General features: G+C 45.6%; 1 protein-coding gene across 1 annotated transcript in view; it reads right to left on the bottom strand.

Annotated features, from left to right (window-relative positions):
• nrn1la (neuritin 1-like a) overlaps positions 1–19,705 on the bottom strand; it is a 26,615-nt gene extending 6,910 nt beyond the window's left edge. The window contains exons 1-2 of the mRNA XM_042108916.1: positions 19,548–19,705; positions 71–221 (exon numbers count right to left, since the gene is read on the bottom strand). Coding sequence (XP_041964850.1) covers positions 71–221; positions 19,548–19,602 — 206 coding nt within the window. The 5' untranslated portion in view covers positions 19,603–19,705. The remainder of the gene's footprint in view (positions 1–70; positions 222–19,547) is intronic.
• Positions 19,706–19,985: the final 280 nt, after the last annotated feature.

The following is a 19,985-nucleotide window of genomic DNA, read 5'->3' as shown; positions in this document are numbered from 1 at the left end:
TCTCTACCTACTCCACCTTCCCTGCAATAGGGTTTTCGATTCGAGCGCACACACACACACACACACTCACCTGCAGATGCTGTCGATCTCCTGCGTGCTCTCGTCTTTGGTGGAGCTCTGGGACAGGCTATCTCCCAAGGCCAGCAGGCAGGTGGCGAAGCCCTGGAAGATGGAGCCGCACTTCCTGGTGACGCCGGCGGAGCAGGGCAAGGGCACCAGCACTGTTGACGAGCAGAGGGACAAGCGTCAGGGGAGAGCACATCGTGCTGACGGAGCAGGCGGTGTTCCCTCTGTCCAGTTCAGTCACTGTAGTTTCACTTCAGTGCATCAAGTGGGGACAGCATTGAACAAAAAGAACTGTGCTTCACAGGGAAAATGTAGCATTACACCAGCGCTTATTTCCCCTGGAAATCAGCCACTATTGTGTGGATCTGGTGTGTGTATGTGTGTGTGTGTGTATGTGTGTATGAGAGGGGGTGGGGGGGTGTAGACTAAAAAAAAATCCTATACCTTAATCCTGTACCCCTTGACCCAACTATAGAGGTGCATCATCAATCACAAAACACCTGCATCCCAAGAATATATCACTATATACATATATCGGTTTGGACAAAGGCGCCTGCCAAATCCCATAACCATAACCATAACCATAACCATATCAAAAACATTTCTAGCCATGAAATCCGGATCCATCTTTTCTGTCAATTTCGTCCTGACAATGCAGCAAACATGCGCTAGGCATGCCTGCTTCTGTCATGTGACATGCTGTGGCGTGCCACAGAGCAAACAGACCCGGTATGGGTCACAGCTGTATTGGACTGGAAATCGATGTCGGGGACGACAGCCATCCTGAGCTCTCGGCTGCACTCTCGGCTCTGTGCCCAGCAAGAGTCAAGAGTCAAGCCGAGAGCCCAGATAACCTTTATCATCTCTCAGAGGAGAATTCGATTAGCCCCCAGAGCACTGCACATGTTGAGCAGGGAAGTCAGAGACTGACAGGGTAAAGGACATGAAGACAGACATATAATATAACAGATAAACAGGTTAAAAACGATGGGGGAAAGTGTCTCAAGGTGCATAAGTACTGAGGCGAAGCTACTGTATCTCCAGTCAAGATTCTCTGTAAATCCACTGAGAATGAAGGCCTTGCTTATGGGCACAATGGTGGCAGCTGCGAATTGAAACCACAACTTTTCTGCCTACTGCATGCTAGCCCAGCTTCTTAGCCACTATGCTACCATCACCCCATGATTACTTCTAATTTGGCATTGTGTCAGTCTGTTGGCTGGCACAGCCACAGGTCTTACACCAATGCTGGGGACAACTGAAGCACTGCACCCTGTCTGCCTCTAGTGTCTGCTGCTCCTGAACAAGAGCACATTGATCCAAGGGCATAGATGAGAGGCACTTGCCAAACACAGTCTGAAAAAGAGAGTTATATATATATATATATAATATATACACTGAAAAAAGTGTGTATATATATATATATATACACGTTCCTTATGATGTTGACAGCCTCCACATCTTCTTACACCTACTTGCTGAACAGTCCTCAAATTCATCATCCTCATCATCTTGTCATCAATGCAATACAGCAATGCAGAGACAGGCCAAGTGTAAAACCAATTCTCGCTCCAGCATAAGTGCGGCGACACTGTTCTAAGTCTCCCTCTTCACTGAAATCCCCATGGCCTTGGTGCAGTAATAGAAAGAGCCTTTGTCTGTCTGCCAATTTATTTATAATCAGCATGTGTAGTGGACTTTGTAAGAAAAGGGCACAATGGAACGGGACCCTGACCTTGAGGGAACTGGTAATAGATTTCAATACAAATCTAGACTGCTGAAAGGAACACAAACCGTTGTGAGTCTGCAGTGCGTGCGACCCAGATACAACCTCATTTCTACATTCATGCGCACACATCCCAATAAATCCTACCCAAAGTCAAGCAATTAGGGACTAGTTTTATAAGCGCACACATTCTAGCCGAGCTGGATATATGAATGTGGATAAAGCTTGTCATTAACCATGAATCACCTTTCTCAACCATTCCATCTCTCTCTCTCTCTCTCTCTCTCTCTTCTCTCTCTCTCTCTCTCTCTCTCCATGCTTCTCTTAAAGGCTATCCCACGGAACCGATGGCATCCACCACAAGAACGGGCAGACAGACTGACGAGGGGTAAACGGTGTGGGGTGTATGTGTTGTGTGGTGGGAGATCTTAATTGATTCAGACAGCCAATCGGAGGTATTCTTCCCTGGAAACACCTGATTAATATTTGATTAGAAAGAAACTCCCTTCTCCTGCCTCCACCCCTTCCAACCTATTGATTTCTGCCAATGTTTTTGCAGTAAGGTCTGCAGATTATTGGTTTTACTCATCCACATCAACATTTAATGAGGACTTGGAGGAGCGAGAAAGTCAAGCACAGAACTGGGAGGACAGGACAGCAGGAGTACAGATCGCGCAAAAAAGCCATCAGGAGGAGCACACGGAGAACAGAGAGCAGCTGGTGAACTCACTCTCAACTCATTAATGGCAAGAAGGGGATAAAGGTGACCTAATAATGATTACTACTGCTGTATTGACCACAACAGAGGCATATTCACAATGAATGCATGCCTTTCTCTGAAATACAATAGACTTAGGTCACACACATGCAAATGCTGTAAACAGTGTAAATAAATGTAAATGAAAATGTAAATATATTCGTTGTGGTTCATAAACAACCCTGCAGATAAATGAGTACACGAGTGCATTAATTCACCGGAATACACAAATGCACAAATGCAGTGACACCCAGCACACAGTCTGACACCGCCAGTACTTTTAGAACACATTTATCGATTCAGATGAGAGCCAAGCCCCTCCGAAATAGTAAGCTCTCCATGTGTACTGCATGGCTTCTGTTGCAGCACGCCTTGCGTTATTATTGATGTCTATGCCATTCTGTGTCTCTGATTACATTCCACCTGTCCAGGCTCGCACATCGCCACAGCCCCCGCGCACTTCAGTGGGCATTTGTGCCCAGTGCAGCGGATATGCCTCTCCCTGGACTGAGTAAATATTTTATCAGTGGTAGCTTCCAGCCAAAGGGCACAGATGAAGTGTCCTGTTGTTGCATTTTGTTTTATTTTATTGAACAGTCACCTTGAGAGAAAGAGAGAGCGAGCCAGAGAGAGAGAGTGGAAAGAAAAAGAGTGAAAGAGAAAAAGAGAGACAACAATAGAACCTAAGGGAGGAGAGAAAAATGATTATGCAGACAAAAAAGGAATAACTCACACTGGTAAACAATCGAAAACATAACCCTGCTCAAATTACATTTGCTTGGCCATTTTAGTCCCATAGCCCACTTCAGACAATGGACGGCAAATAGGCATAGTCAATTAGTATTCAGACAGTGCTCAATCAATTAACCACGTTGCTCTAATAAGGCTGCTGTTTATGGCGCTCAAATGGGCTCTATGACATTGATTGTTCGGCCCTCTCGCTAGCAAGTCATTACAGTGCGCTCTAAAGCACGATGAGTTGTGTAATGCTTGATGTCACTCTGGGGACCTGAGTTTCACTTCAGATATGGTTTCATCACTTCATTGTCACTGCATCATCATCATCATCATCTCCTGAATTCTGTCCTCTTTCACTCTCATTCTGTCTCTCCATCTTTCTCTCCTCTTTGTATCTCTCTTTCTGCTGCTTAAGCTCTCAGTAATGAGCCAGCCAGCCAGCCAGCGAGCTAGCTGGGAGGGAAAATAGCTGCAGGCCATTCATTTTAGAGTGGCCAGATCAAGGGAGAGGAGAGGAAGGGCGGCCAAGAAGGCTCTCTTCCCTCTCACCGTCTTAGCAAACTTTAACACCTTTTTCACCAGATTTCACTGCCTCAGATGACGAGCCTATAATCACCTCAGTCAAAAGGAACAATCATTTCCCAGCACTGTATTACATATCTTGCTTACGATCAGAAGATGAACGTGGAGGATTTTAACTCACTGAAACCATCAGGGAGAATATAACATTTGATTTTAGTTTAAAAAGACTGAAAGATAACAGCCAGTTAGATATGCTACATGTTCTGTATTGTTTAAAAGAGCATACGCATTGCTTTTTTAAACTCCAAATATGCCTTACGGTGTTGCAGTTCTGGCACAATACTGTCGATATTTACAAAAAACTCTGAACATTATACACAATCTCTGGAGGGGAGGCTGGTTAAGCAAATATTTTTTCAGATGTCAGACCTCTGTTCACCTCAGTGTTGCAAGATGGCTAACAATGCTGAGGGAAGAAGTCATATCCGGCACCAAGCCCTCGGATCTCTGTTCAGGGGGGTTAAATATGCAGGCCTTGGCAGGCATAGTGCTGACCCAGCGGAATTGGTGCTGATGTCTGCTTTATGTAGGCCGCCAGACATCCCATGGGGAACAAATCAAAATAAATGAAAGCCATTCTTTCTCACGTGTCAATTTCTTAAGGATCCATGTCCTGTGTGCCCCATGAAAAAAGATAAAGAAATAGACAAACACTTTCCACACACGTCTAAAGGGGGGAACAAAAATACTAAAGATGTGTCTGTTGCATGTCAGAGTGTGAGTTAGACAGACGTGCTGGCAGTATGGCTGGCAGTTGGTCGTGCGTTATGACTGAACTGAACTCCTCTCCACCCTGGATGAGCATAAGTGCTGTGCTACTACAGAGTGATGCTGCCATCTGTTTCGCCAGAAACTTCCAATCCCATGGGCCTTCACTCCACTGAACACTGCAGCCGGAACATACCACGCCATACCATAGCCGATGGCCACACTATTACGTGCACTGAGGCTGTGAGGCTGTGTCCTCATGTTGTGGCAGCGAATGTGACATTTAGGACAGAAGAGGTGGGGGCATAGATTGGATTTGTTTGGCTGGCAACAAATCTGCGGATAGTGAAATTTTAGTACATCTTTAAGTGGAGACCCAGCTATTTTACTGTAGAGTAAATATTCCTATCCTGCTTTGGGTGGGTGGGTATATCACAGATTTAACTCGTCTGGAGACAGAGTAACTTCTGCCTAGTAGACAATATGACACTCTAAATTACTGCAGTGATGCAGCATGAGCGGGTAAAACATCCTCCAGATCAGTGGAGTGAGAGCAGAGCCCTCTGATGAGCGCTAAACTGTGAACTGTGGTCCAAGATGCAACAGCCAACAGTCACTCCTCACACTGGCGCAGTGCGCTAATGAAATGGGAGGCTCCCTTGTCTTAGACTTTATTGAGACATATCTCAAGTGATGACACAATCAAGGATGGGAAGGGAAGAGAGGGGGGGTGGGGGGGGGGGGGGGGGTTGCGTCAAGAAAGTTCTGGAAGACTGATGCATTTAATACCCTGTACAATTTAAGGCAGGGTGCTGGGCAGAGCTCATTAGAAGATGAAGCCCCTTCGGCCGCTCCGAGGAAGTATCCATCAGAAACATCAGACAAGTACTCCGTAGCAAGAGGTCTCATTAGTCACGTTATTACTGTGAAATATCTATCACAGCCAAAGCCGGGTTACGTAGTACGGCTGTGAACGGACGGGTCAGCATGGGCGGCGATGGTGAGTCCCCAGAGCACCTCGATGTCTCGGTCACCTAACAGCACTCAGTGAGAAGTGTTGAGTCGGTAAACACAAAGTGGCTGCCATTGTTACCTGCCTACCTGTCTCTTGTTAAGTGTCTTTCCACTGGAGCAAAAAGAGATTGTCAGAAAAAAGGACCACAGTGGAAGATCGCTCAGACAGGAACAGCCAGTAAACAAGCATGACCTTTGGTCAATTTAATGTGGCCCTCACAAGAGAAACCTTGTGTGGTCTTTGTGTAACGAGTTAGAGCCAAAGAAAGAACCCAATGCATCACATCTTCTGGTGAAAGAGCTAGCTGCCAATAGTGCAGCTCACGCGGAAGATTCTGTGTGGATATGGTATGTGGTTTATCCCCATAGTGCTTTGCATATGTGATAGTGAGAATGATAAATGTTTGATTCTTTGCATAATGTTCCATTTTGGGCTATAATCATGTCTTTCTGCTTGTGCTAAAGGTTAGCATGCATTTTTGTATCAGTCTTGCCTTACCTATGCATCTCAATTAAGAGGCAGCAAGAAGTCTCAGCTTTGCTCCATTGCTACAATATCCTTCAGTTTTCTATCTTTTCTCTCTCTCTCTCTCTCTCTCTCATACAAACAGTACATCTTCTATTAGTATTTATTCATTTGAGGGGCCAAACTCATTAGAAATAAGTAAAGGGATTTAGTCTCCATATAATCTGTGAGTGTACACATCCTATCCTTATTCCAACACAACCTTGCCCTCTACAGCTCTCCACTGTCCACTGAAATCACAGAAGGTTCTTAAGAGCTCAGGCTCAGTATTGCATTGTCCAGCCATGTCCAGATGGTATGGTCTATAGGTGCACAACATACACTGTAGAAAAGAAGATGAAATTTACTTAAACTCTCATGGTGATTATAAGGATTATACCTCTAGTCAGGTCATAACTCTGCAATAGAGTCACTTTGGGAGCTGAAATGTTCTGCAGGGGCATTTCTTGTTCTTTCTTTCCAGTGTTCATGATTGGTCACCAGGCAGCGACAGAGCCCCATGAATCTCCTAAACGTAGTGTTATGCATCAGATCACTGCAGGAGACATATCCACTAGCCTCTCTCTCCTGCTCCTACTCCTAGGGGCAACATGGTTGTGAAGTTGAGTGCGCTCCTATGGTAACTGTGCTCTATTCTCTCTCTCTCTCTCTCCAAGCGCAGCATCATTAAGAGGCAGAAGGGTCCAATGAAGGCGACCAGTAGCAACATCGCGTGCGAGAAGAGAATCACAGATACGTTTAATTCCCTCGGCAGCGGAGAAAATAGGAACGGGGGGGGGGGGGGGCGGATTAGTGTGGATGGGATGGCGAAGAGACGGACGGCAACACAAAGCAAAAAAACAACACCTGATAATTAACTCTGGCTGTGAAGCTCTCCCCCTCTCTCTAACGACTCACTAACCTTTAGGATTTTTCCATTCACACCTTGACATGCTTCGCTCGGTAGGGGACGGGCAGGAGAGAGTGAAGGAGCAAAAGGGAGATAATAATGAGTCAGGACTATGCTAGGTCATATTTCATCTCTTATTTCTCCACTGGGTTGGAGATGCAAAGGTATAGAAAGAAAGAATGAGCGAGAGACAGTGAGGGAGAAAAAAAGAGCTTAAAAATGTGCTTCAATTAATGGCTTTGCCAATGACAAATTATGCAGGGTTTGTTTATTGAACATGCCATCAATCAACACTCAAACCTAATGAATGAGGCTATCATTCATGCATTCCTTCATTGATATGCTCTGACCAAACTGAGGTGCCTAAGCAAAATTACAGCCATTAACACAAATAGTCTTTTAAGCACAAATTAATGTGGTTTGTGTGTGTGTGTGTGTTGTATGTTGTTGTGTTGTATAAATAAATAGTACAGAAAAATGTAAAATGACCAAGAAAAAATCCACCCAGTTCTGAGCAGGAAATGCTTTTTCATTCAGCTCCATTCTGGGTGTTCATCACATTACATGCATCCTCATAATGAGCACTTACATTTGTAACGATTGAAAACATACCCACAAACTACTTCTGCGGCTCAAACTGGCGCAGAAACCCCATGAACTGCTTTAAAGATACTAATCAAGGAAGAAATCTTTCATCTTGGAGCTCTCTGGATTTTCATCCATTAAAAGCTTTTTTTCCTCTTCACACACACAAGTGCACATACGCACGCATGCGCACGCATGCACACACACACACACACACACACACACACACACACACACACACACACACACACACACAGATACCAGGCACAAACAGGACTACACAGCATGTTCAGCACATTCTGCTCCCTCTCCAAAAACCATCTCACTTCTCTCCTGAGACCCTGTGCAGGTGGAGCTTGAGGTGGGAGAGACTGCTGAGATCTCTAGCGACTGAACATTATTTTTGATCAGAGGCAGACAAGGCAAGACATCTCCAATAACGCTCAAATTCTCTCTCTCTCTCTCACACACAGAGACTATAATGGGATGAGGAACACTACACTAGGCTTGGATCTTAATCGTATAACAGCATCATCTGAATAGCAACTCCATCATCTGACCCTAGAATGGCTTCTGCACTGCTCCAGCACACGGATCCATTTCAGCCTGATAAAGTACCTGGGCTGGATCCTTAAGACACAACACTCGGCTAATGCATTCTGACACAAGCAGCAGGGCCACCACAGCCTCCCAAATGCCCTGAACATTATAGCAGCGTGGCCCCACATCTCCAGCCAAGCACACCCCACTGCTGTGTGGCAGCCTGGGTTTGACCTGCACACACTGACTCACCTGAGCATCTTAACTTTTTATGTGATTAACTGTGAAACTCTACAAACTTCCTATAAATATAATTGCTGCAAAGTTAATTGTGAAAATGGATGGCTAGACAGGTTAATTTTAAAGTCATTATCTAAGTGAAAACATTTTTATTTATGCAGCTACTATGACAGCCAGCTTGATGAAAATGTATTTCAGTGGACACCATGCTTTCGGGGTGTGTTTGGACTTTCAACAGTAGGATTTAATACTTCTAGCTTCTCTATGTGCACAAAGATGCAGATATTTCCATTCAAAAGACACCACCATGTTAGCAAACAACATAATGGCCTTTTATTTGTCCTAAATTGAATGGAAATGTGACTTTATACTGTACAAAGTTGAATTTGTGTTTATTTGAAGAGTAAAGTGACACTTTATTTTATGCAACTTCAGTTCAAATGTCAGTGTTATGACTAACATAAATAATGACGCTGATGATGTGGAACAACTTCCAGATTGCCTCCAGTACTCCCACACTTTTAGATGGAGCTGATCTTTTGACCGTTCACTTATACCATAATTTACATTGTGCTTAATCTGCAGCATTAATCCATAAACAGATGGCAGAGATTACAGTGCCCCCCCCCCCCCCCCCCCGCCCCTCTGATATTGATGGCAATGACACCATGTCTTGCCAACACTTGCTCTTCTACTCCACTGCCCTGTAGCAGGACCACTGTTCCACAGCACTGCATTACCCAAGCCTGCACAGCATTGTCCTGTGCCACCACACATCATCCCGCCATATTACCGTACGTCTGTCATTCGCCATGTTTCCCTCCTTTTTCTCCTTCCTCCCACTCCAGCTCTAGACTGATCCTGGAGCAGGGCTCTGCCACGGTTACTGCTCAACATATCGCTGCACATCTCTGGCCAACTGTCAGCTCCATTTTATGCAGCCATACATTGCCAGTCATGCGCTTCACTTCAAAAGCATAAACGCTCAGCACATACACTTGCAATAACACTCATCATTAACCACACTGACGTGCTGTGCCCTGCACTTGTAAATTTTGCGTTACCGACAAAACAAAGTGTTGGCCCGCCTCTGCTGTATTCACCTCTACTTACACAGACATTCCTGTTATGTTGTATGTACGCTGGCTAACTGTTACGTCCTAGGACATGTTTATTTATGAATTGTTTGTTTGTTCCTTTCTTGACGGTTGTTGTTAGAAGGCCAAAGCCTCTAGCTATAAATGGAAACCCTCAGCTGTCTCAAGTTAGCCTTGCTTACAACAAAACAATGATTAGAGTAAAATGTAAGTTGCATTTGTGCTATATTGGGTGTGAATAGTGACAAATGTTTAAATTAACTTGTTAAAATGTGCCTTTTGATGTTATTTACCATAAATGCATTAGTCTGTGTCAAATAAATGATTATCATGATTGAATGTAGAGTTTTAAATCTTAAGGTAGGCTTAAGGGTAGCCGCCCATGGCAGCTCTAGCAGTTATGAAATAATGGCGCTTCTAGTTAACCACACTTCTCAGTTCTGTGTTCACGCTTGGCTTCAATGCAACACGGCAATTTCCCCTGAAACCCAGGCACCCCATGAAACACTAGGTAAATGTGCAACACAAATAAAGACTGTCGATAACTGTCATCGAAAAAGTCGTTGAATCACAAAACTAACGAGAACTGTTTTTTTGTCAGAGCCTGAGGACAGAAGGAAGAACAAAGATAGTGACTTCGTCTAGGGCAGGAGTCCACTTTGGCCAGTGGGTCGTCTGCAGTCTGTCTCATAGTCAACAGGAAATCGCCACCCCCACGGAGTGGTGAATAAAAGAAGGAACCTGCTCTCGGAACCTGCGGCCCTATAGACTCAGTAGAGTGCAAGATTACCCTCTGTCGGTTTGTTCTCGAAACTGCTTGTTTCGAGAAAAAGTGAAACGGTTTTTACTGTATTCTTGAAAAACCGACCTCTGTTGCCAGTCCTTGTGTCATGCCTTCTGATAACGGTGAGTAATATATAATATTCCATATTGGGAGATGCCCTGGAGCAGGATCCTGAGTTCAGATTTTCTCCCTCTGGGACCCAGGTGGTAAGACAGAATTCAACTGGTGACCAAAGTTTAGTCAAAAGGGTATTTCTGTTAAAACATAAAGTCTATAGGCCCTACTTAAGGTGATTGGCATCACACTGAAAAGTATGTTGCTGCTTTACTGCATTGCTGCTGAAGCCACACACACATACAAACCCCACGGGCAAAAAGACAAACCCTGACAGTAGCCCAGGTGGGTACCGTCTCACAAGGGAAGAGAGACACTGGTGCCGACACTAGTGAGACTGTTGCCTGTTGAGTCACGGTGCCCTGGCCTCCCACAAAAGAACAGGGAGACCTATGCGGCCCCTGGCTTAACCGGAGCAGACATTGAAGGTAGTCCAGCTGGGCACCATTGTTACACTTTACATCTATGGATGTATATTGCTCATTTAACATGGTCTGTGAGTTGTACTGTTGTCCTGTGTGGCATGCTATCTTGTGCTGTGTTCTCTCTGCTCCTTCCTGTCTGCATGCAGTGAAGGTCACATGGAGAAGGACATTGGCCCATTGGTAGAGTGTGCTGCCATTGGCTGAGAGACAACAAGGCTGTGGATAAAAGCCTGGCTTTTGGGCATCTGCTTCTTGTTTTCCTGGTCTGCTCTTCCATCACATTTTCCCATCCCCTCATTCTGCCTCTTTCCCAGTCCAGCCTCAAGTAGACGTCCTCCAACCACCCCTCTGGACTGGTCACTTTACCCTCCTATTAATAACGCCGTTTTTCCCACAGTTTCTCAGCAATTTTGTCTCCACAATTGCTTTGTTTGCTTTCAAGGGATTGGATTCAGGCATGTTGAGACCAAGCACATTGTTAGGAATACCCTAATATTGTGACCATACAAATACACATAAACCTTCCTTAAAACTGATAAAAGGGTTCTTAAATTCACTATGAAGCAGTCTGGCTGACATACCCGGCCTATGTGGCATAGCTCATTAACAACAGATGCATACAGTGATAGACATAAATAAAGACAGATTAGTTTCCCCTGGCTTGAGTTGTAGTAATGAATGGGTTCTGTTAAACTCCGATAAAAGTCTAAGTCAAACTCATCAACAACTTCCATAAAGTGGGCCTGGGCTTCAGAACAAGAGAAGGAATGATCAATATAGCTGTAGGCTCAGAGAAACAAAAAAGAATGAAGTCAACAGAGCAAAATAAGAGAGAGAGAGAGAGAGAGAGAGAGAGAGGGATAGAGAGAGAGAGGGTGGTGTGGAATGGGGGGAAGAGACGCCTCTGCTATTGTATTTCTCTTTTCCTCAGAGCAGTGGAGTGATTGCTACTGATGATTTCCCTGGCTGATCCCCCGAAAACCACCCGCACCTTTCCACCCCTGTGCAACACAACACAACAAAAGACAACAGACCAGGGCTGTGCCAGACAAACAACACCTGCATGCGTCATCGTCATCATCATCATCATCATCACCGTCATCGTCATTCAGCCCGGCTCGCCCTCCACTCCCCACAGAGATAATGCAGATAGAAAGAGAGACTCTGTAATTAAAAAGGGCAAACTTTCAAATAATCCCTACGAATCACACAGGGTGGGATCCGGAGTGGGGGTTGGGAGGATGGGTAATGTGGCTGGGATGGCGGGGGGGGGGGGGGGTAGGATTTGTCTGAACAGCACTGCTGAGGCCCAATCCCTCGCCTGAACCAGGCCATTAATGGCATTGAAGTGGGGCCTGACCACATCTGTATTCTCCTAAAAAACAATGCAAATCCCCCTGGCACAGCTTTGGGGGTAAAGCGAGGATCTAATCACTTTGGCAGAATGCTTTTAGAGGCCCCTTGGCCTTGTATTATTCAGCACAGGCTCCCTCTGCCTGTGACCCAGTGTGGAGGCCCAGGCCTCGCCTCTGACTGCCAATGAGAGTGCTGGGTGCTCTGACAGGGCACACACACACACACTGCACTCCTCAGCTGAGAGCCGAGGGGGAGGGCGGATGTGTGTGTGTGTGTGTGTGTGTGTGTGTTCCGAGGCTTGCCCTCTCAGTCTCTCTCCTGGCTGCGCAACCACGTGCTCGCGATTCAGAGAAATGAATGAGAATGGTCTGTTACATCTGAACCGCAGTGGCTCCAAACTCGGATTTTAAGTGGTACTGCTCTATTTTTTTTCTTTATAAATGAAACAGTCCTAGTTGCATAATGGAATAATCAGTCTTGAATTATGTAATTACTTAAATCTATGTTTGGTTTCATATAACACATGACATTGTAAGGCACACTCAGAACCAGGAAGAGAGAGTTTAGCCAGAATCCGGGCTGGATGCCACTAGAAATACAGAGTTGGTGGGAAACGGTGAGAGTCACTCTCAGGAAGCAGAGCACATAGATTGTATCCTTGCGGTGGTGCGATATGAATCTGTATAGAATAGGGCCACACACACACACACACGTCGTAAGAATTACAATGAGTAGCATCTCACACACATTCAGTTAAGAATGAAGTCAAACTGAGAGTTCTGATGAGAAACATCTTCCTCAATATCCAACTTGACCACCTTCACAAGATTTCCTCTCTACTCCACTTCCCCACCTCTCTCTTTCTCTTTTTGAAGCAAAAAATTTTGAAACCCAGAAACATGCTAATGCATTCTGAATCTAAACTATAGAGACAAAAGCCTTCCTTAATTAAAGCCAAAGTACAAACTGCTGAAATATAATCGCACAGCAAATTTGCTCTCCAAAAATAATCATTTTAATTTCTATTAGATCATTATGCAAGTTTGTGATCAGAGGCATGGCAAACATTATTTTATTGTATGCAGGGAGAAATATTACGCAACAGCCAACCAGGGATTAGGGTAAGGATTTCCACGGAGCTGTGTGCTATTGTGCTTGACTGCTCTCTGCGCTAGCCCCCGAACATGTGTCTCTGCACACTCCTCTCCCCACAACTCTCCTTCTGCTCGCTGCCTCGCAACGCTTCCCTCAGAGCCTGCGCAAGCTCGGAGCACATTGATCCGAACCACACTGGAACTCTCCTGGGTCACCACAGATTTTCAGTTATGACGAACTCTGCTGACACCCCCGTCCCCCCTCCCAAATCAACTATTAGAGTGTGTGGCGAAGGGAGGGGGACAAAAGGGTAAAGCTCTCCACCTGGATCTGCAGTGCAGAGAGAGTGTGCTAGGTAGTGCGCCTCTCTTTGTCTGGAGCCACACAGAGACGGCCTATTTAGAAAATGCAGCTGAGTACAATGCAGTGTTCTGAGTGTGTTTAGCATTGCACTCAATGCAATGTGCTCCCTCCAAGGTCACTTCGGGCATATGCGTCCATTCCACGGCCCATGCGGCAGGAAAGGGCGGCCATTGTTGTGGCGGCCATTGTTGGCCTTCGAGCTTTCCGGCGCGTATCACATGGACTAATTGGTTATTTTATTGAAGTTGACCTCGCTCTCAATGAGCAAACCACTCACGCATCTGCACTAACAACACAGGTGAGTCACAAACCCTTGATGACAATCCACACAGCACTGCCACTACAAGGATAAGAGAGGGCCAGAAATAGGAGATATATTTTCAGCTACTATAATGTCTAAAAAAAGAAGGAAACATAAACTATATATCTTTAAATGGAATCATGGGCACATAAACTCTTTAAGCTGTTCTGCTTAATGTGGAAAAGCTTTGAATGGAAAATAAACAGACCTGACTGACTGATTGATTGACTGATTGATTGATCGGTAAAGGATTGTAGGGATCAAAACATTTCTACCGCAAAGACAAATGTCCTACTAACACAGAACGATTTCAAGTTATACCACAGACTCAAGTTCAAACAAAAAAAGAGAGAGAAAATCAGTGGAGAAACTGACAGCTTACACACACACACACACACACACACACACACACACCTTTTCATTACAATGACCGACCACAGAGTAAGCGCTTCACAAAACAAAAATAAAACATGCAGACAAACAACCAAAGAAAAGGGCCAGAATTCCCTCCAACTCTCACACTTCCCACCGCTGGGAAAGAAACAGTGATGGCACGACCGCGTCGACCAGTGTGAACGAAAGGATGGAGGAGGTGGAGGGGCCACCCAGTTGCACTCGACTCCATCTGAAGGCTCCACCGGTCATGGAGCCAGCTGGCCTGCCTGGCCCTGCATTATTCAACATTCAAGCTCAGCTGTGGGAATTCACAGCGCAACTCAATTAAACATTCATGCCATAAAACAGTTTACCTAGTGACTGTTATGTAAAGCAATAAAAAAAAGTGCTCAATGAACAAGGAGAGGCGAGCGCTCAGATCTATTATGCATTCAATGAACCTAACCCTGAGGCGTTGCTTAGTGTCTGCATGTGTGTGTGTGTGAGAGAGAGAGAGTGTATCTCTGTAGCTTTAGGCCTTTGCTGGGATGCCAAGGCCTCCAAGTGTCCCCCCCCCCTCGCCCACTTCTGAAAAAAAGGGCTGACACAGAGGCACTTTGATGGCCCGACAACTCCAGAGGACGGCCCCTCGGAGAGTGGGCCGTGGTTGATCAGGCTCTACCAGGCGCTGTGAAGGGAGGCAATCAAAGGACACCCAGGCTGATTTTATTTTTATTTTATTTTTTTACGAAGTCTCACACTTTCTCCCAGTGCGACGCTGATGAAGGACGAAGCTCAAGCTTGTACTAGCCTGGCAGCTCTCCGCGGGTGTACTGCGTACTCTGTTCAGACAAGAGTGAAGCTCTCAGCTCCCCCACATACTCGCTCCCCACACTACCAACACCACTCTTCGACTTACCCCCCCCCATCCTCATTTTTTTGTGAACATGCCCTGAACTACACTTTGCTTATGGGATTTGTAGCTGAGATGGGATCCAATGAACCAAGGCTGTTGGGAATGCTATTTTTAGCAAAGAAACGCACACCCTCCTTCGCTCTGACCACAAGGAGTATCCCGGGAAACTGGAGCCGCCTTCCTGAAAGTAGTGTGCGGCACAAAAACTCGGTGACAGAATGGGAGCTGGGAGTTCTTGGCATAGAACATTTATTAACAACATCACAGAGTAGCACTTAACATGAGCTTCAAATATAAAGAAAGAAAGAAATCAAAAGGTCAGAGGACAGGACACCCCACAGGTCCTGTGCTGCTGAGGGACTAAAGCACGTAGAGTTTTACTTCCTTTGTGTTTTTCTTTCCTTCTTCTCTCTAACTCTTGCAATTGTCATCGTTGTTTTTCTCCCATCTTCCTCTTCCACTCGGCCTACTGAGTTTTAGTGATTAAATGAACACCACAGCTGCTGGTTGTCCTCTTCCTCTCTTCCAGGAGTCCACATCATCCCGCCAAACCCACACACACACACACACACACACACACACGCACACACACACGCACACACACACACACACACACACACACACACACACACGCGCACACACACTATGCAGAGGTTTTTGTCTGTGTCCCTGTGTGCACAGGTTAAGGCCACAGCCAGCCGTTCCCCATCTGCCAAATAAATGAGCTTCCTGCCGGCATCGATCCCCCTTCCCTCTTATCTGGCCCGATGGAGAGTAAGTGAGCGGCTCATTGTAGTGGACACTCACGCAGTCGCCCACTCGCCAAGTTAATGAGTTTTTATTGACTACAGCACCTGTGTTCCAGCCGGCAACTTATCAGGGTTAGTGCTGGCTTCCTGGGGGCAGAGGGGGGACATTTGCCCTTGTCCTCTCCCTCTCCTCCTCACCTCTCTCACCTGGCCTCTCCCCATCCAACCACTACACTTCATTAGATCTGCACAGCTTCATTTAGAAGACCCCCCCCCACACACACACACAGACAAACACACACCCCATGCTATTACACCCACAGGAGGTGGACAGGAATGATCTGTCTGCTTGTCACAAGCCTCAAAGCCCAAAGTCCAAAATGAGAGCTATAATGAAGACTCTTAACAGTCCATTCATGGTTCTGTTTGTTCGAAGATTTTTTTTCACAAATACTTTTTTTCTGTGAAAAGGCCCCTCTGCGTCGAACATGCTCAGGAGTACTAGACAACATGCCGCTGAGTCAAGTCCGAAAAAGCATTCAACATGTTCCAGAACTCTCAAATGTGGCAAAGTTAAGACTAGTTTCTTTTGAAAGTTTGCACTTGACCAAAGCAGACCAGCCGCATTAATCTTTCCTTCATCCTCCCCCACAAAGCATGGCTGAATGAGAAGAGACAAAAGCCAGAATTACTATTACGATATTTCATCGCTGCCCTTTCCCTCTGGCTCTGGCCCTTCTGCAGCACTGAAGGACACTGCGTTGAGGTTTGTGGGTGTCCAGTCACAGCTCTTCGCGGTGGCGGTGTCAGCGTCGGCGTCTCTGGTCTCCCACAGAGCAGGTGGAGGGACCAGCAAGCACTGTGACTCTTGCCGTGACTCACAGCCTCTTCCACGGCACTACGTCTGCTCTTAATCATTTAGCCACATGACAACACTCAAAGAGGATGAGTTCAGAAATAAAAAAATAACAGATTAAAGATGGATGGGGGGGTTAAAAAAACCCAGGAAGTATGACGTGATAACTAAGAAAAAAAAAATCTGTAAATCTCAGTGGGGAAGTGAGGTTTGAAGCAGCTCACGCTGTGAGGGAGAAAAGTGATGAAGTTTTGCTGGTGGCCCCCATGGGAGTTGGGAGAATAGGGGGAAATAATTGGAGGCAGCCATGGCTCACCCTTATAGCTATACCACTGCTTAAGGGCTCAGTCTACCAGAGAGAGAACCAGAGAACACAGAAGAGGCTGAATCAAAGCGCTTCTCCAAATGAGTGGTGATATGTGATTCAGAGAATGGAGCAAGATGGAGATGTTTGACTTTGTAAATGTCAAGTGTGTGGGTGTGTGTGTGTGTGTGTGTGTGTGTTTCCTCCCAGGAGTTTGAATCAGCAGCCTACACACAGCCTCCACCACCTGGTAAATTGGCTCCTAGTGACCTTGGCAACATGAAGGCCAGTGCAAATTCCTTTCTGAAGCGTGTGCCTAACTTTATGCTTCTCCTCTTCGATTGTCCCCCTAAGTGCTGTCTCTCTTACATACACACCCACACACATACTGTACATTCATATAAATTACTGCAGCTGCCACTGAATGAAATGATTCATTTGTGCTAGAGGGCATCACAGTTCCTGTTACTCCTCACACGGGCAAGTCACCCCAGCCATGCATATTCATCCGGCGCCTGGGACGGGTGCAGGCGGGCGCAGAGTCGCAGTGTTCTGTCATCGTGTCACGCTCCGCTCGCCGTCTCATTCTGCAGCCTTTGCGTAAGGGACTTGGTGAAATGGCACGGCCTCCGCTGAGGCAGTGGGCGCAGGGAAATCACAGGAACACAGCTGTAAGGTGAGCTGGGGTGAGTGTGAGTGTGTGTGTGTGTGTGTGTGTGTGTGTGATCACACCAGGGCCACAGGCACCCAAGATACACACACTCTCTCTCAGTATTCTCAAGCGAGACAGAGAAATTAATTATTTGCCACACACCACTACTCTCTCCACAATGTCACTAAAGTTTAGTGCTATGATCCTACCCAGTCCTTAAAAGCAAATGTGATTTCTGAAAAGTGGAGACTATGATGACTCTGGTGAAAGGCTCTTGATACTTGGCTTCTGCCAGTTGATAACTGCCGGTCAAATTATTTGTTTTTTTTCTGTGATTCATGTGGTCTCGGGAAATATCAAATGTCAAAGAACTTTGGAATGACCAACTTTAATAGGACATAGATGACAAAACTAGTTGTAGCAGTCAGATTCATGTGCCAGGAAAGCCATACTAACTTTTGGTTATAGTCAGCCTGAACGAAGACATGTTGCTACACCACACCCGCATTCTTCACAAGAGGGATATATCATCAACTGCTGCTTCCATAGAGGTGAATCTAAAACGACTTTCCACAGAGGTGAAAGGCATAGGCCTATAAGCACAAGACAAAAGTTCATCTAATACTGAGTTTGAGCATGCTGTAAAACAGTTGTGAGCTCAGGCAATGTATTACCGGGGTTGTACTTTTTTTCGGGGTAGTACAATTCAACCTAATACAAACGGATTCTGTCACTGAGAAGGAGGGGCATCCAAACTCATTTGTGATGGCAAGCGCAGAGTGGTAATCGGTATGGAACGCTCAGGGTGCAGGGAAGGGCATACTTTTAGGCGGAGTTCGCGCCAGCAGAGTTTATGAATATAATAGATAAAAAGGAGACTGCACACGATGACTAAGGCAGGGACAGTTTTTAAGCATACAACTGTATGACTGTCGCCAACAGAGTTGTGTTATCCCCCCCCAGGGAGGAAGGCGTCAGGGGAGAGCAGATGCGGTTCATTCATGATTTATTTCCATCGGCATGTTTTTCCCCTACTTAATCCTCAGGAGAGCCGGGTTACATCAGCACCATGCTTGGGGATGAATTAACATAGAGGTTTAAAGGGAAAACAATACCGCTTAACATATACTCTCAGGTCAGAGCGATTTGCAGCTCTTGCTGGACACAAGTATTTTTACACCAAAAGCACGTCTGTCCTGATGTTAACAGCGAAGAATCAGAAAAGTGGTTGTGATAGTCCAGTCAGATTTGACACATTGGTGATCCTCTCAGTTTATATTTCAGACTACGACTCCTGTCTTCGTACATAGAAAATAAATAAATAAATAATCAACCAAATCTAATCTGAGAAGCAAAACAAAACACGCACATTGCAGTCCGCTTAAGGGATTAAAATATTACTGGACATCTCAGAGGACCGGGGAATCAGTGGCGTCACGGGGCGAGCGATGCGTAATGCGCAACCTTAGCACATGGCAACTTCGCTGCATCTGTTAACACCCGCTTATGTTTAACATTTACTTACTCTGCATGCAAGAAACTCCGAAAGCCTACTTTGCTCATGCAAGAATGACTACGGGTACCAGAATAACGGTCAAATTGCTCGAAACAATCAAACAGAAAAGCATACTCCGTACCCATGGTCGTAACACTACAAAGTGTGCTGCCAACCGACTATTCAACACCAAAGTTCAACACATTAAAACATCAGCTGGACTTGAAACAACAATCTCTGCTTGACTATAATTAACAGCTTTAAATAATAAAATAAGCCAATATGTTGACTTACGGAAATGAAACGCAACAGGCACCAGGAGGCACGCGTAATGGAAACGGGCAGCCATTCTGCATCAGTTTGAGCGCGGGTGAAATTACCGAAAAATAGTAATTTTGTCTGAATATCCGATAAGTTTTATTGGATCCTAGTAGCCTTCCCACTGGAGATCAGACATCGCGCACGGAGAAGCAGCAAGTGAATGGCCCGGGATGAATCTTGGAGTAAGCGTCTGCGGTAGGGGCGGGGGAGGCAGTCCGACTGCGTAATCTCACTAGGTTGAAAACTACCATCAACTGCAAGGTATTGATCAGGGTCATTTTTCTTTTCCGTCACGCTTCCCTAAAAGCGTAACAAAGATAACAAAATTAGATGAAGCCTGTGTGTTTGGGCACAACCACAGTAAAAGCATAAATTACTGACAATGACAAATGGTGATATCTCTCTGACAGA

Source organism: Alosa sapidissima, chromosome 11 (genome assembly GCF_018492685.1).
Source record: "Alosa sapidissima isolate fAloSap1 chromosome 11, fAloSap1.pri, whole genome shotgun sequence".
In the NCBI taxonomy this organism is placed as follows: domain Eukaryota; kingdom Metazoa; phylum Chordata; class Actinopteri; order Clupeiformes; family Clupeidae; genus Alosa; species Alosa sapidissima.
Note: the sequence above shows the minus strand (reverse complement) of the source record. Positions and strands in the feature narration are given on the sequence as shown.